The 18572-nt window shown below is 31.2% G+C and overlaps 3 protein-coding genes across 3 annotated transcripts; all 3 read left to right on the top strand.

The window, feature by feature from the left end:
- Window positions 1-468: 468 nt before the first annotated feature.
- On the top strand, window positions 469-3403 carry FMN/FHY (riboflavin kinase/FMN hydrolase). Its single transcript, XM_079061682.1, has 11 exons — window positions 469-679; window positions 1065-1194; window positions 1285-1471; window positions 1561-1691; window positions 1787-1856; window positions 1940-2005; window positions 2199-2353; window positions 2449-2544; window positions 2630-2781; window positions 2865-2948; window positions 3032-3403. Exons 2-11 carry the CDS (start codon window positions 1125-1127, stop codon window positions 3179-3181), a joined length of 1161 nt encoding a protein of 386 aa, XP_078917808.1. The 5' UTR covers window positions 469-679; window positions 1065-1124; the 3' UTR covers window positions 3182-3403.
- Window positions 3404-3979: 576 nt separating this feature from the next.
- On the top strand, window positions 3980-7138 carry LOC145123664 (Transducin/WD40 repeat-like superfamily protein). Its single transcript, XM_079058868.1, has 14 exons — window positions 3980-4288; window positions 4429-4491; window positions 4623-4678; window positions 4755-4835; window positions 4946-5019; window positions 5137-5219; window positions 5467-5573; window positions 5645-5787; window positions 5860-5907; window positions 6032-6084; window positions 6178-6262; window positions 6357-6423; window positions 6518-6634; window positions 6745-7138. Exons 1-14 carry the CDS (start codon window positions 4089-4091, stop codon window positions 6855-6857), a joined length of 1290 nt encoding a protein of 429 aa, XP_078914994.1. The 5' UTR covers window positions 3980-4088; the 3' UTR covers window positions 6858-7138.
- Window positions 7139-11522: 4384 nt separating this feature from the next.
- LOC145123792 (F-box protein SKIP27-like) lies at window positions 11523-13168 on the top strand. Its single transcript, XM_079058996.1, has 4 exons — window positions 11523-11660; window positions 11772-11976; window positions 12452-12526; window positions 12612-13168. The coding sequence occupies exons 2-4, from the start codon at window positions 11779-11781 to the stop codon at window positions 12846-12848; spliced, it is 510 nt and encodes a 169-aa protein (XP_078915122.1). The 5' UTR covers window positions 11523-11660; window positions 11772-11778; the 3' UTR covers window positions 12849-13168.
- The last annotated feature ends 5404 nt before the right edge of the window (window positions 13169-18572 follow it).

The following is an 18572-nucleotide window of genomic DNA, read 5'->3' as shown; positions in this document are numbered from 1 at the left end:
TATTAATTAACCCAAAATATAACAAACTTTATTAAAAAAATAAAAATAACTAACAATCCTTACTAAAATATAATATCTGAGATTTTAAAAGTATTCATGATTTATAATAGTGTAATAGCAAGATTCATGCCATATCAAATCTATAATATTCGATACATAATAAAAATATGTATATATTCAAATTATCAAGATCCATGCCATGTCAATTATATATCTTGTTAAATACTTTAGTAATTGTATCTTTAATCTATCTTGTAATTTAATGGTAATTTATTATTTAATTTATTAATCTTATAATTTATAATGTTTCTTTAGTTATTTTCATGTTTATTATTTTATTGTAGTTTATATATTTTTTGATATAAAAATATTTCTAAGATAAAAAATGAAAAGGTTGAAAAATAAAACTTAAAGGGCTAAAAATGAAAACATAGAAAACTCTTTGGTTATTTAGTGCTACAAAACTAGCCGCGGATGTTCTCTCTGATAGCGCTTTGATTTATCAGTCGAACAAAACCACAAACAATTCGCCGTCGTGACCGTCGTCTAGTCCGGCGACTGATGTTTCCGCCGCCGTTTGTCATCAATTTGCTATAATCGTTTTATCTGAAACTTTATGCAGCAGATATGTCGGTCGTAGTTCTTTGTTGTCAATTTGCAAACTAGTTTCAATTTGAAGGTACGTATTACTTCATATCTAGATTGAACATTTAAATTTTGATTATCTTGCAAATAATTGATCGATTTCAGTTTGTTCCTTTTTTTTTTTTGGTAATCTTCATACCTGATATCATGAGAAACAGATGTTTGATGAAATGCCTGAATGCAAATTGTGCAGGCATGAACTCGAAGTACCTCTTTTTACTTCTTAGATTGATTATGTTTGCATTATAAATGGACTCAAATATATGATTCTTTAGAACCAGTTTCAGTATGATGATACTGTACAATTTTTCATAAACTGTTTGAATCACAATTGATCCATTCCCTTTTATGCTTTCTTTTTTCTTGTAACCTGCTTAAAGTTTCACACACATCTAAACTAAGCTCTATTGGTATTGCAGAAGTTTGTAAATGCAAGTCTAAAATCTGCTGGAAGAGTTCTGATTCTAACAACAAACTGGATGATGAATTCCCTAAGGAAACTGGTTTCATGTGTGATCCTTGACTTGGATGGAACTCTTGTAAATACAGGTAAGCTTCTATGAAAGTAGGTGATTTATTACCTTGTTTGCTTTGTGATGCATATATGTTGATGGAAGTTGAAAAGCTCTATATTGACAGATGGCATTGTGAGTGAAGTTTTGAAAGTTTATTTGGTGAAGTATGAGAAGAAATGGGATGGTAGAGAGGCTCATAAGATTATAGGGAAAACACCTATAGAAGCTGCAGCTGCTATTGTGGAGGATTATGAGCTTCCTTTATCTAAAGAAGACTTGCTATCAGAAATTTCTCCAATGTTCTCTGATCAGTAATAACTAATAGCCTCACTCTTTCCTTTTAAGTTTGACTTATTTAGACTAAATACTAATCTAGTTTTTTTATTATTCTAATTATTAGATGGTGCAAACTTAAAGCACTACCAGGTGCATATCGTTTGGTTAAACATTTAAGAGGACATGGAGTGAAAATGGCATTGGCTTCTAACTCTCCACGAGCTAGCATTGAAACAAAGATAAGCTATCATGATAGTAAGTTGGAATTTATATATATTATAAACCTTGTTAATCTTCTGTTTATTCATTTTAAATTGTTCTCTTACTAGTTTAAGTGTTTATCTATGCAGCTTGGAAAGAATCCTTTGCAGCAATTGTTGCTGGTGATGAAGTGAAAGCAGGAAAACCATCTCCTGAAATGTGAGACAAAACATGTTGACTTTTTTTTTTTTTTCGGTTTAAGATTTAAATGAGATGACTTTTTACATAATTTTCATTTTCAGATTCTTGGAAGCAAGTAAGAGGCTAAACATTGATCCTTCTAAATGTCTTGTCATTGAAGATTCACTGTGAGTTTGCTCTTCTTTAAATAACTTGACTAGCGGCTATTTTCGATGATGAAGACAACAATGGCATTTTTGTCTTTTACACAGACAAGAGACCGAGGGCAAAGTCCCTGTCCCAATATATGTCAAACACCCAATATATGTCAAACACAGTACAATTTGTTCTAATCTGTTTTGTTATGTCATGTCATATCAGACCAGGTATTGCAGCTGCTAAAGCTGCTAATATGGAGGTGGTGGCTGTACCATCACTTCCAAAGCAGTCACATCTTTACACTGATGCTGACGAGGTGATCACTTCACTTCTTGACCTACATCCTGAAAAGTGGGGCCTACCCCCATTTGAAGATTGTAAATTTCTCTCACTAATTTAATCCATATTCCATTAAACTTCACTTATATTTCACACATTTTTCAATAATTTAATTTTTTTTTCAAAATTTCAGGGATAGATGGTACTTTACCCTTAGAACCTTGGTATATTGGTGGTCCTGTCATCAAGGGTTATGGCCGTGGCTCGAAGGTGCTTGGAATACCAACAGGTTTCCAAGTTTACCCTTGGTATTTCCATGCTTACCCCTGGTCAGTTTTTTTTAGGGTTAATCAATTATGTTTATTGTTTTTCAGCTAATTTATCAGTAGAAGGGTATGCAACTGTCCTTTCTGAAAATCCTGCGGGTGTATATTTTGGTTGGGCCAAATTATCAAACCATGGTTTTTACAAGATGGTTATGAGCATTGGTTGGAACCCGTATTTTAATAACACTGAGAAGACAATTGTAAGGGCAATTTGGAAACTTTATAAAAACGTAGTTAAATCTTGAAACAATCGGTTTCTAACCCTTTTTATTTGTAAATTTAGGAGCCATGGTTGCTTCATAAGTTTGATAAAGATTTCTATGGTGAAGAGTTACATCTTCTTGTTGTTGGCTATATCCGGCCCGAGGTACTCTCCTAAATTCATCTTGTTACTCTGTTACTGATACACTGATATTGATATTGATACTGATACTGATGGAATGATGGCAGGCAAACTTCCCATCGCTTGAAAGCTTAATTGCAAAGATACATGAAGATGGTAAAAGAGCCGAGAATGCACTTGAACTTCCTTTATATGCCAAGTACAAAGATGAAATGTATTTCAAAAGCATTGCACATGGCCAAAATAGTCATTTGTGACCTCAATTTTTATGGTGTTTGAAAATTGGTTGAGCATAAACTCATGATATTAATATACAAATATGTACTGATTTGGGATTATCAATTTCGAAAAATAAATGTAATTTGGACTTTTACAACGAGGTGGTGGCATGTATAGACATAGTGGTGTTCAACTGTTCATTAATCATGCCACTTGAAACTTGTTATCAGACTTTATAAATAAACTTACATATTTACTCATTCTCTATTCTAGTTATTTCATATTATGACATATCACAATATCACTATTATAATATGCATCCAGTCCAAACTTAGATTTTTCTTCACAGTCAATGTTCAATGCCATCAACCAAGGTTTACTCTCTGTCCATATGTTCTTTTTTGGCTTTTTTTTTTCACATTTTTTACATATTTTATCAATTTATAAATAATTAAGTAGAATAAAATGCAACAAGTAGAATAGTAAAACATTTTATGCAAGATGCAATTTATGTTTTGATTCTCTCAAATGAATAAATTCCAACAATCTAATCAAACAGAAAATTGTCACATAATCATGCAATCTACAAGTATCTTTCCTATGTTCGAATCAACTAAGACATCCCATGGATCATAATCCTTTATTCCATTGCAAGTTACTACTTTGAATTTTAATATAACATAGATAGTAGTTGATAAAGTAATGAAGATATATTATAAATGTAAAGTGATATGAAAACAAATATAATGATATATTTGTGGGACTTACGAAAAAAAAAAATCCATAAATATATTTGTAAACATTATATTTAGGTTTGTAACTTGAACAACCCTACCACTAACCATTAGCATTAGAGCAGCTCTTTTGTACGTTTTGGCGGGCACTCTTAAATTAACAACTCACTCTAGAGTAGTTACCGCTTCCTTCTCCGGCGGATTCAGTAAAATGGGGGAGCAGGAACAAGAAAGCGTCGAACTTGAAGCCGGAGAAGTCATGGAAGAACAACCGACGACCGACGATCAGTCTGACTATTCCTCTTGGCCGCCGGCGATTCGTTTTGATATTCCTCCACACAAAACCTACCATTTTTCCAGACATTTCCGAGCCTCGTCTAACCCTAATAACTTCCTCAAGGGCGTTAAATGGTAAAATTGCCATCTATTGTTACCAAATTGGAGTTTAATGCCCAAGATAGAGTTGATACAGTGGATATTTTCATTTCAATCGTATCACTGTCCAGTGTTTATGCGTTGCTTATGGTGATTAATGTGCGTTGCTTCTGTAGGTCGCCTGATGGTTCGTGCTTTCTGACGAGCTCTGATGAAAATACTCTTAGTTTATTCACATTGTAAGCAACTTCTATTATCAATTCTACCATTTACGTTGTTTTTGTGCTTTCTGAATTAGAAGCTGCAAGTGTTTTCCAAAGGTTGAATGATCTGTATACAATTGGAATCATTCTCTTTTTTTCTTTTACAGACCAGATTATGACAACTGTACAGATGAAAAGGCTTGTTCTTCAGCTGCTATTGAAGGTTAGGTTTCTTTTTATCAGACAACTAAAACTAAACCTTTATTAATTTATCTTCTCATCACACTTCTGATTTGCAGATTCATTTCCTGCAAGCCTTGCTTTGACTGAGGGAGAAGCCATATATGATTACTGTTGGTACCCTTACATGTCTGCTTCAGGTTCTTTTTTGTTGATATCCTTTTTCTTTCATTATTAGTAGATTATCCAAAGATACTTGGCATTTAAATCAGCTGTTAACAAGAATTATGTTACTCTGATTGTATTGTAGATCCAGTCTCTTGTGTGTTTGCAACCACCACTCGGGATCATCCTATTCATCTTTGGGATACTAGCACAGGACAGGTGTTTTGGTCTTGACTTATATCACTGAATCTTTATATTAGTCATTATTATTATTCATGTCATGGATAATAATTGTGGTATTAATTTATTAACACTTCATCCAACATGGAATTACAGCTACGTTGCACATATCGAGCATATGATGCCATGGATGAAATAACTGCTGCCTTCTCAATTGGTTTCAACCCCTCAGGAACAAAGTAAGCTTATACTATTTTGAAGGACTACAACACATTTTCTTTCATCTTTATTTTATTTGTTTATCATAGAATCCTACATTCCTTTCTTTCTGTTACAACATTGTACTTAAAAAATCCACAATGCCATAATTGGTCAGACTTTTCAAAGTACAATTTCTTAGTAAGAAAAAGAAATGAAAGTATGATGCTATAATAAACATAAAAAAGAAAGTATGTTGCTATATAAATATTAACTTATTTGATTCAGGATATTTGCTGGCTACAACAAATCCATCAGGATATTTGATATTCATCGCCCTGGTAGAGATTTCCAACAACATTCAACCATCCAAGGAAACAAGGAAGGACAATCAGGTTGGTGTGGTTAACTACAAGGGTATTTTGGGTATTTCACTAATAATATGAACTTTCTTCCTTGCACTCAGGTATCATATCATCAATTGCCTTTTCTCCAAGTCATACAGGGATGCTTGCTACAGGGTCTTATAGTCAAACTACAGCAATACATAGAGAAGACAATATGGAACTCTTATATGTCCTACATGGTCAAGATGGAGGGGTTACACATGTAAGTAGGCCAGCTAAATATATGCATATTTATATCTGATCATGGTTAAAAAAATGACCATTTTACACTCAGGTTCAATTCTCCAAAGATGGGAACTATCTTTACACAGGGGGACGAAAGGTATGAATATGATGTTGTCTACATCTAACGTACCCTTTTTGACCATTTTAATGCAATTAAATTTCTATTTATTTTTTAATTAGGTAATTTTATTAAAGTAATTGTTTTTTTTTTTTTTTTGTAGGATCCATATATACTTTGTTGGGATATACGCAATACAGTTGAAATTGTATACAAGTAATAACGCCTTGTCTTTTATTCTCTTTAAGTGTTGTCTGTATGGATAAAGTGTTTTCTGAATAATAATTTATTTTATTTTTTTTAATTTAGGTTATATAGATCATCAGAGTCCACCAATCAACGGATACAGTTTGACACAGAGCCATACGGTCGATATCTTGGTACTGGTGGACAGGTAATTTTTATATTTTTATGATTAAATTTCATTTTCATTTTATAACGCTTTTCAGAATATAATTATATTATATAAAAAAATATTGTAATTCTAGGATGGTTTGGTACATATATATGATCTTCAAACGGGTCAATGGGTATCCAGCTTTCAAGCTGCATCAGGTACTACTTTTCTCAAAAAAAAAAAAAATTAAAACATTATTTATCCAGATAACACTTAATACAGACAGAACTTAATTATATGTTTTTGATGCAGATACTGTTAGTGGTTTTTCTTTCCATCCGTTTTTGCCAATGGCTGCCACGTCATCAGGGCACCGGAGATTTGTAGGTCTTGACGAGTCTGATGAAGAATTGAGTTTGACTTTACGAGGTATTTATTTTATAACGCTTTTTTTTTTTCTATATTTGTGGTTCCTATCGGGTCCCACCTCTCTTCATTATATTAAGAATGTTGTTAATTGCTGGTTTGCTTGTTTGTAGATGACGAGAATTGTGCTTCAGTTTGGGGTTTCTCGGTGTATTCAGCTGAGGATTATGCTGAAAACACAAACCTTGGAGACTCAAATGGTCAACTTGATCAAGAAAACTCATAATGTGGGTCCCAATTTGACACCCCTAAATTGAGTGCAACTGTGCAAGTTCTTGTCTCATCTTTTTGGATTGAATCAAGTAGTTATAATTATTTTTCCGTTGACATCATCGAATCTATCCGGTACAATATCCATGTACAACCTGTTTTGTTGTGTCTTAATTTGTCAGGTGTAACAAAGTGGCATAATTAGAAAAGATGGTATGATCATTGTCCATTGTAACGAAAAGAAATGGCTATTGAATATGGACCGATATCATTTAAATTATTCAATTATTTGTTTAATTTTGAGGGGTTTGATGATTTGGTAAATTCTGAATTACATGCGACCCGAGATAGTGCTTCTAGTATGATGTAATTTTTATATTGTAACTTTGATTCCAAAAGTTCTAGACACTCTTCATATTAGATTTGGTTGTTGTCAATATAAGATAATTGTGAAGATATTTGATAACTGTTTAATTTCAGTAATGTTAGTGGTGAAGTGGTGAAGAGGTGAATAAGAAGCAGTTGGTTTTTATTAAGGACAGTCTAATATAGGTATTTTTGATGAATCTTTTATAATATCTTTAAAGGTCTCTAGACTATAAACCACATTTGTAATTTTCGATATAATTTTTTACTTGGGGACATTTAAAGTTGATGGTAAATTATTAAAATCGCAATTATTACTATCTACAAACATACCTACTTAATGTACAAATTTTCATATTGTATATAACATATATTTACCCAACAACTAAATGCAGTGAATAATTAACTACATGCATGTCAACTTTGAAAAAAAATTATACGTTTTTCCAATGCTTATTTTGTTAGGCTTACACTTTATATTTATTTATTTTTCAGATACTTTCATAAGAAAAAATTATTAAAATACCATCTGAGTGTGGGGTGTCTCTATTTGTGAGCCATACAATGAATAAACCGAATATTAAACGTGAGGTCATAATTTAAAGCACATCAAATGTGATATACATGTGGTTTATACTTTATAAATTGTTTAAATTAATTAATATACTCTTGGATCTGAGAGGTTTGAGTTTGACGGTGAGAATGTTAATTATACAAAGATGACGTGGACAATATTTTAAGTGTTAGCTGAATATTATGAATAGGTCAACAACTTGCCAACTAGAACATCAATTTCTACGCTGGTCAACCAATTTACCTCTTTTAATGTTTGTTTGGGTACTATCATATCCGCATTAAATATATATATGTATGTATGTATGTACATGTATTAGTGTATGCATGTTGATTTGTGAAAGCTAATTGTAGTATGTGACTTGAAATCAATGTCTAAGTCGATAATCAGAGCTTATATGGTTGCATAATTGTGTTAGCAACTATAACAAAATGTTAGTATATCATTTATAGCAAAAAAATTGAGCTTAAAGTGATAAGAACCAGTTAAAAGTTGGGTTTAATGTTGATTAATTTTCAGAAATCAATTTTGTCTCATTCATTTTCTTATCGATTCAAACACCGAAAAAGTCAGAAAATCAGTTTGTCACATATAAATACTTACAATTACTTCCATCAAGTAACAGTGTAAGATGGGGTACCACTTATATCATATCATATTTGTACAGTTACTATGATAATATGTAAATATCCCTTGTAGGTTGACTGCTTCATGAAAGACACCAACTGCTATTAAAAGAAAATAAATCTATATATTTCAAACAAAAATAACTGTTTTGAAAAAACCATGGAAATTTTCCGTATAATCTTCTTATACGTGAAAGTAAATATGTGCTTGTTAGATCAACAGAGACAATGATTAGGGATAAACGATGTTCTCCACTAATTATTTAGTGAAGCATCTAACCCACTTGTTTAATATATACGAAATTATATATCTATCATGATTCATGGCTGGCTACTAAAGCCTTCAAGTAACGACATAAAAAACCAAAATAAATTAAATCCACTCCATTATTGTGGTTAAGAATGTTCAATAATAATAATAACTAATTGTATTATGTATACTTGAGCTGTCCATTAAGTATTTGTAAGCCACAAAAAAAAGTGAACAGAACAATAGCTTAATGCATGCCTTTACAACGCAACTCTACAAAAGTGTAATGTTTATTGATTTGTTTGTATTATTTCATAGTTTCTGGTTAAATGATAAGGTGAGATGTCAAGTGTAGCTTTTTGCAATTCCTCATTTTATTAGTTATGACAGTGAATTTGCATGTAATTTTATTTGGGTTTTAAATGTTGTATCATTTTATTTCTTGTTACGATGATTTTTAAAATTTTATGAGAAAAAAAATGAAGAAATGAACGACAACAACTCAACGATAGAATAAAAATGGTTTCCTTCTTATACTTGTCATTACCGAAAATCAAAGCATTCCTGAAACTCCACAACACTCCCCATAACATTATAAATTTACACAAACACCAAATGAGATCATTAGTTAAGCTCAAAGTACATGTACATGTTAGAAGGAGCACATGGCACACACATGTGGGCTAGTTTGACCTCAAACATGACGAATGGCAGGATCATGAAAGCCACATCTCCTTGTGGAGTAAGGGCAACACACTAAAACATACATGTATTTTAAGAATACAAAGTACAACGGAAATGATAGACATAAATAACGATACTGATAGAAGTTATTGATATGATAACTACTTATTTTTACTAAACATTGTAGAATCAACATGGTTACAAATCAAGGGCTATTGATGTAGTAATTATTGACGATGATCAATAGGTACCACCGATTGCTCGGTAACTACTAGTTCATGTTATCATAAACATGGAACTAGGTTAGATTATTCTAAAACTATCATTTACGACACTTATCCATTTTAAATGTAACTGTGTGTATAAAGTTTGGGGGATTAATTGATTGGATACCCGAGAACCATAATCTTTCCTAGGAACAACTTATAGAGATAATACATAATACATGCATTTGGGTTTCCTCAGGCACGTCTGAGATGGTGGGTAACATTTGCGAATGTCTAGGGCTCATTTCTCACAAGGGCCCAAAATTTTAGTCTATGCTATGTATCGATATTATCTTTCTATTTAGCTGATATTTTTCGTTTAAGAAAATGGTTTTATTAGCCCCAAAACATTATATATTGTAGTGTACGACATTTGGAGAATTTAATTGTCAATTCGAAGATCAAGAACTAAATAAGGAATGTGTGATTTTGTTTTATATCAATATTTTTTATTGTAATCTCGATTTTAATTAGGTTATATGAGATTAATAATAGTTTCTAAATTAATTTGAATGTATGCTTTTGTTTTACATAAACATTATTTTGTTTTCATTTTGGTTACATAATTTGTCTAAGCGTCTTTGACCTTCGATATAACTATGCAAACTACTCAACGTCATGAATAATAATTATTGTATACTATCACAAACTTTCAAAACACACATCCATATATATTCTCTTATCCATCTAAAAGAACTTATACAAAATAATAAAACAGATCTAAAGTTATTCTTGTAAAATGCATAAAATAAGCAAATATTTGTCATGCGGTCGACCACTTTGTTTTGTAAAACCCCATCCACTTGGAGATTCCTCATTGGATATACACGTATGGTAACCTACCCCACCCACTTCTCTACGCAATTAAAACTTAAAAGTATATATAATTCTTTTAGATTTTCAGTTACTTAAATATATAAAGTTTATTAACAAATATTAATAACTAATTATCAATCATAATGTAAATAGAGATGTAAAAATATTTGACATTGACTCAATCTCTAGATGCTATTACTATAATCATAAATTTCGTTCTAGTTTTATATATAACTTTTTAAGTTTAAATGGTTAAAAGTAAATATAATAATAGTTAATTTATTAGCAGTTTATATTGGATTAATATCAAATCTAAATAGTGGTCAACCAAATCAGGCACGTCAGCGCCACCATCCATCCACGTTGTCTCCTGCCACAAAATTTTCTTAAAACCGTGTCGCCGCCCCCGGCAACGGCTAGTTCAATCTTCCCACATGTGACCATTTTTCATTTAATTAATTAATACTTTGGCCTTTTTTTTTTGTTTAAAACAAGAGTTTCAATAAATTGATATACTGTCTTTAGAACAAGTTAAACTTACCACTTACGAGTTACAAATATTTACTACAACAATAATTACCCACTTGGATACTTTTTTGTAACTAAATAAATCCAACTGATTAATTTTATGCATACATACATGACATGTTGCATAAAATTGTGGCTCTACTATCGTTTTGATGTGGTAGTATGAATTTTGTAATTTGATATATGTCACATGTGTTTGTGTTATATGCTATTATACTCCATCAATTGATAGTTGTGTTTAAAATAGTAAATTATGTAGTTTAATGCTCTGATTTAATCATATAATCTTAATAATGTTTTACATATATACACCCTTTTTCTTTATATTAACACAATTTTTATATTAAATTATTAATACGTATATGCTTATAACTCGAAGCTTTTGAATAAAAAACATACAAAAAACTGAAATATCGGAAACTTCGAGTGCTTTCGAGGAAATATAGGAGTTTAAAAGTTGATTTCAAGTGGACACTATCCCTTAAAATTTTAAAATTTTAAAATTAAATACAAAAACAAACCCAATCTCTCTCTCTCTCTCTCTCTCTCTCTCACTATATAAACAACTTCCAATTTAGAATCGAACACTACCACGATATATAGCTTCCATATACAAAATCTGCTCTTGTTTCCTTCTCAAGAACAACCGTTATATCAATCCCACTTTACTCCTTCCAAGAAATTAGGGTTTATTTCCCAATCCAAAAAGGTACTTAATTTCATCATTTCTGTTCAACCCACATCCGGGTTTCTGTTCTTTTTGGTATACTCGATCTGGGTTTTGTTTATTTTGACTAATTTTATATGATGGTAATATCAGGAACCAAATGTCAATGGTGAACAATCAAGGGTTAGGGCTTGTAAGACGTACGAGTTCATTTGGTAGAAAAAGAATCTTGATTTTGAATCATATGGATTTTGATTCAATTGAAGTTGCTACACCCAAAAAGAAGCAGTTTTTGGGAAGTGAATCTCTCTTTTGGTGTGAAAGATCGTTGCTTGAAGCTCTGCCTCAAGAAATCTTGGTGAGTTCTGAAATTTCAATCCGTTTGTGCAGTTTCTTGATCAATTTAGAAGCTTTCTGTTGCAAATTAGTCATCTTTTTGATTAAAATGTAAATAACATTCAGTATAAATCATAAGAATGATTGATTCTGCAACGAAAAAGAGATGGTTTGATCAGCAAAACGGTTGTTTTTACCACATTAATGATGTATGTATATGAAATTCTGTTGATTTGTTGCAAATTAATCATCTTTTTTATAAAAATGTGAAAAAAAACAGTATAATTTTCAAGAATGAACCGTGTACTCTGTTTTTTCACACATTTATGCTACCTGTATGTGAATTTTTTTTAAATTTAATGCAAATTGATCATCTTTTTGATGAAAGTGTGAAGAAAATAGATTATAATTTGTTAACATGATCGGTTTTTTTACACACAGTTATAGTGTTAGTGTGTGAACTTTTATTGATTTTGTGACTTCTAAATTTTGAACAGATAAAGATATTGTGTGGGGTGGATCATGATGATTTGAAGAGGCTTTTCCACGTATCAAAACCGATCCGAGAAGCTGTAAGTTGTTTATTTTATGATTTATAATATTTTTTGCAACAAAAATCAAAAAAGTGTTGCTAATTTCTTTTTATACAAAATGCAGGCTGTGATTGCAAAAAAATTGCATTTTGAATATAGTACACCTAAAAAGATCCCAGCTTTTAGGTGTTCATTGAATCTAGAGGAATTCCCATCAAGAGATTTTGACGAAATTGAAGCTCCAAATGCTCCAAAACAATCTAGGGTTTCTCGTTCTCGTCCGACGAAAAAAAACCTGGCTGCTATTACTGTGTCCTTGTTTGCTTCGAATCCATCAGACGAACAGCAAGGACACAGATAGCAGCCAACTGATAACTTATTTATGCTGATAGTATCATAAAAAACGACAATGGTGCATCGAGATCCTTCGGTTTTGACAATGATGTGTTTCGGGTTTTTTGTAGATAGGTTTTGGGTATACATTTGTTTGTAGTGTGTTATATGTGCTATTATGGATTGTACGTTGGTCCTTCAATATTTTATTGAAGATGAGTGAGTGATTTAGGGGTTTGTACATTTAGTGTAAAAAGAGTTAGGAATATACAACCAATGGTTTTGTTGGGGGGTTCTTTCTTGATTTAATAAAAAGGTTTGGTGGTGGTGCTTTGTTTTGTTGAATAATGATTTCCAATGGAAAGTGTAGGGTACCGTTTTTATTGCAGTAGGTACAAGTATATTTTATATGTATTTGGAGGGAAAACCATATGACACATAAAAGGAAACAAGCACTAGGTGTTGGTTGAATATGAATTTTAGGTAACGGAGAAGGAAAAAAAAACAATATTTATTTACTTTAGATTAAGATAATGTATGCAAATGACATCTCATTTCTCTTTGCCGTAATAAAAAGTTCTTAACAATTTAATAACTTCGAAGAAGGTAATTCACTTTTTAATATGATATGATCTACATTAAGATGGCTAAAATGGCAAAATACCTTTGTCATTAGTTTCTTTTTTTTGAAAGTTTTTTTCTTGGAAAAACATCTTCGGAAGTAGATACTTCAAGCTTTTGTTCTAAATAACATTGTTTAAGATCCAAAATATGCTTTTAATATCTTTTAGTTCATATGTTTTAGGGTTTAGTTTTTAGGACTTTAGGGGCTCTTTGTGTCGGACATTTCAAGTTCAAATTTCTGAAGAAAAATGTCTTATAAGGGCATCCACAATGCATTAAATTTATTAGAGTTTAATGGATTGACACATCATCATTTTACTTCCTATACAAGTCTACATTAATTTTCCTACAATGCATTGAACTCAATAGAGTTCAATGAAATATATATTTAATAGTTAAAAGGTTTCATTTTTCTCATTGAAGAGTTCAATGGCCATTAAACTTCATATCCATTGAATGTCAACATGACATCCCATAATGGTAGAGTTTAATTCATTGAATGTCAATTAGGCATGCCACCTCATTCAACTTTTCCATTGAAGTATGCATTGTGGATGCTCTAAGTTCTAATGGTAAAGAACTCGAAGTTTTGAGGGTATAGGGGTGAACATATTAACCAAAAAACCGAACCATAACCAAATTAACCAAACCATTTTAACCAAAACATTACTAAAAGATATGGCGTAGTTTCTAATTTAGCTTAACCAAATACATATAGTTCGGTTATGGTTTTCATCTAAAATTGAACCACTATAAACCGAATTGTACCATTAATATTAATAAATATTTTTAATATAATCTAATACTAGATATATGGTATGTAATTATATTGGGAATTGAAAATTTAAAGAGTAGATATTTGGAATTAGATAGGATAAGTTCTATCAATATAATTATATATAAACAATCATTCACTTTTTATAACAATGAACTTTATGTTTTCTTTTTTTTATAGAAAAATATTTTTATTTTTATGTAATCTTGGATCATTATGGTTAACCGATGTTAACCATTAATCGACTAAAATTGTTAACCAAAATCAATATTAACCGCTACCCAATGGCTATCAATAAACATTAACCAATTGTAATGGTTATGGTTTGGTTTTGACCAATAACCGAACCAAACCGACTCATACACACCCATATGAAGGTATGTATCATTATTTTAAGCATATTATTCCATTTTTGGAATATTTTTATTCCATGATGTTGTTTGTTGCTAGTACTTTTTTAGATGTCATATTTCATTTGAAGTAAATGTTGGTGTTATTTTGGCTTGTAGTGTGAGTAGTATGTTTAATAGGATCGAAACAATACAAAGAAAAACGTCTCTGCATCGTGTTAATTGTGTTCGGAATACGAAGACCTAATCTGGAATCTGTATAACTAGTCTGGAACACTAAGAATTCATTTGGAACGAGTTCGAAGCACACAAAGTTCTAGTAGGGAATAGTATGTTAATTACAATAATTTTACATCATAACGAGTCCGGAACACACATAATTCTAATTCGGAACAATATGCATATTTTAATAATTTTGAAGCATAATGGTATATAGGATGCAATTGTCACTTCGACACGTAAACCTGAATTGGGTTGTAGGGATAGGTTGCAGTTGTAACACCCGCAAATTCGAGTTAGTCAATTAAGAGATATTAAACGATTAAAAATGACTTTTTTATAGGAGGTTGTTTAAGATAAATAATCTTAACCAAAGTTATAGTATATGTGACAAGGATTCTCTACATATAAAGAACGCTGAAATCCAACTTGGTATTAAGAAGTTATGCTTCTTCGAAGTTTCACGATTAAAACCGGTACGACTCTATGTATCGTAAAAAATGAATTTTTGAAGAATTAATTTTTAGCCTAAGAGATCTAAACAAAATTCGTAGCCTTTATTAAACCGAGAGCGTGTACGTAAAAAAAACGTCCAAATCTGACTTCATTAGAGGAAGTTATGATTTTTCGAAGTTTTGGCGTAGCAATATACGACTCAGAAACATAAATTAAAATCAGTCGATCATTAGGAGAAACAATCTAAACGAGAGTCGAAGATCTCGTTGATATGATTCTGTCAATATAAAGACAGTCAAGAACAGACGTCGGATGACAGAGTTATGAATTTTTAACTGACTTTAACAGTCTAAGCCTATTAAAAATATAACTTTAAAAATAAAATTAAAACTAGTCAATGGAGTCTAAATGAACTTGTAGATCTCGTCGATAGCTACACGTGGATATAAAATCCGTAAAAAACGGAGCTCGTGTGAAGAAGATATGAATTTTCTAAGAAATTAGAAATTTTCGCGTGCAGCCGCGCACACTAACACTCCACCAACTGCACCACCCAGAAGCTGCCACGTCACCCCTTCTGACCATTTGTGCGGCGCGCATATCTTTTTTCGGCTATAAATACTCGCTTCCGTATATGATTCCATCCTCACACCCCTACAACTTCTATCTCGAATTCTCTCTGCAGCTTTAGCCCAAATTTCCTTAGTCTTAGGTTTCGGCGAAGCCCTGAGGTCCCTAAGTGACCTACAAGTAGTAGCTATCAAGTAGAAGCCCTGCCCCTGCAATTTCCGTACTTTTATCTAAGAAACCTCTGTAAGTTAAGTTGCACTCTTTTGCTTTCAATGTAACTTATATTTATAGTCATAAGTCATTATTATGAACCTATAAATAAGATTTATCAGTGATTTCAAATCATCATACTGATTGATCTATTTACGAGGATTTTCATACCAAACAGACCCTACCTCCAATATGATCATACATGGTTGTTCCTTACTTGATAGATCTTGATGTAGACATTGGGATTAATGAGGAATCTAGACCATCATTAGTCGCCAACAATGTAAGACTAAGACTTAGTGATATTCGTACCCATGTCACGTCAAAGGAAAAGATAAAGTACCAAGGAGAAGTTATGCCCAAATTCTGATGCATCCACTCTTATCAAGTGAGTGCATAGTCCCTTTCATGAACATGATTTTAATACAAGTATTAATTAAAGTATTAAATATTTGTTAAAGAGTTTATATGTGAGATATATTCTTAATGCTTGGAATATGTGTTAAGAACGTATTTGATAATATATGATATGCGAACCAAGTATGGTTCTATATGTGTTAAGATATGTATCTATTATTTCATGATATTAACAATACAAGTATCATTAGAGAGAAGGATAAAAGTTTGTTAAAACCTAAATACTCAATATACACTGAAGTAGGATAGTGTTGTCTGAACAAAGTTGGTATTATGAGTTGAGCATTACAGTCTTACCAAGAGATAATATAAGACTTGCAAAAGATGCTTAAGTTTAATTAAGTTGAACAATGGGTAGCATCTTAGTATGAGTACATGCAAGACATGAATGGAGAGTAGAATTCTGTCATCCCTGGTCCAAGTGGACTAGGCATAGTAATTTTCCCGTGATCCGAGAGTATGGATTGGGTATAGTCATTTGTTACTGATCCGAGAGAATGGATTAGACATAGTCATTTATTCCTGATCCGAGAGTATGGATTATATATAATCATTTATTCTTGATTCGAGAGTATGGATTAGGTGAAGACATTCATTTCTGAATCTGAGAGTAGGGATTATATCGTTGTATAGGATTTAAAATGTGAGCATCGACGGGATTATACACAGCAGCCTACCCCAAAACGAGTGTGCTTTTCAGGGAATCCTAATTTTGTCATCTAGGGCAAATAGTAACCTTAAAATACTGACTATTTTTTCAGTAACACAAAGGTGTATATGACTATGTGAACTTATTTTTTAAGTAACACAAAGGTGTATGTGGTCTAGATATACAAATCTTCTCAAATGGAAGAAACAATGTCAATAGAAATAACTTATTATTATGATTATGGAACAGTACTCTAGAATCAGTGGTGCATCTACCTTGGGTGAAGGTGGGTCTTAGGACCATCTTTTTTTTTAAATGGTGTAAGTTTTACATGATTAGTCTGTACAAAGTCAATGAAACTAAATTGAAGTTTGATGGCCTTTTAACACCTGGAGCTTTGAAGATTAATGGGTGACTAAAAATTTACCTATCACATCTTTAAACAACTAACATATGTCATTGTCATTACTTGTTTATAATAGAGTAAATTACATGAATGGTCCCAATGGTTTAAGATAATTTATATATTTGGTCCCTAATTTATTTTTTAGCTAGTAATATATTTATTGTTTATTTTTGTTGCACGTGTGGTCCTTCTTTGATTTAAAAAGACTATTATGCCCTTATTAATTACTTTTTAATTGATTTTATTATATATATATATATATATATATATATATATATATATAAGTTCAATAGATAACCATTATTAATCAAAGAACCAAGGAACCAATCAAAAGCGTCAAAATTTAAAGCGATCAACGGTAAAAGAAAGAATTGTAGACTTTTACAATGGATGCACATGCACCGGATTATAACAAAACTCATTTCCTTTTTTTTGTTTAAATTTTTTTTTAGGCCATGTTTTTTATCGAAAAAAAAAAAACTGAATATACTGTTGTTCACGATTTCCGTCCTCTTTCCATAGAGATCCATGATGATATATAAAAAACGAATTTTTTTTTTCGAAAAAAACTCACTTCATTTTCTTTGTTGAAAAGTTAAGGTTTATTTTTTTATAAAAAAAAATAATAAATATATCAAAATTCATACTTTTTGGTACTTTTAAACATAGATTCATATTTATGTTTAAAAAAAATACAAGAACGATATTTTAGTTTAGATTCACATTGAACCTGTTCACATTCATATTGTGAACATGTTCAGATTCACATTGTGAACCTTCTCAGATTCACAATGTGCATAATAGTAAGTCAGATTCACAATGTGAATCTGAACTGATCGAACTTTTTCACATTGTGAATGTTAAAAGTTGAAAATATTTACAGTTTAGATTCACAGTGTGAATCTACACTGATCGAGGTTTTTTTTTTTTTCGTCGGTGTTGATGTTTATTAATAGAGTACAAAAAATTAATATTTTGGTATAATTAGTTTTTTTTATAAAAATAAATTAAATATTAAAAAAACTAACAAAATGAAGTGAATTTTTTTCGAAAAAAAAATCGTTTTTTATTTATCA

The sequence above is a fragment of the Lactuca virosa genome, chromosome 7 (genome assembly GCF_052849685.1).
Source record: "Lactuca virosa cultivar CGN04683 chromosome 7, Lactuca_virosa_CGN04683_v6, whole genome shotgun sequence".
In the NCBI taxonomy this organism is placed as follows: domain Eukaryota; kingdom Viridiplantae; phylum Streptophyta; class Magnoliopsida; order Asterales; family Asteraceae; genus Lactuca; species Lactuca virosa.
Note: the sequence above shows the minus strand (reverse complement) of the source record. Positions and strands in the feature narration are given on the sequence as shown.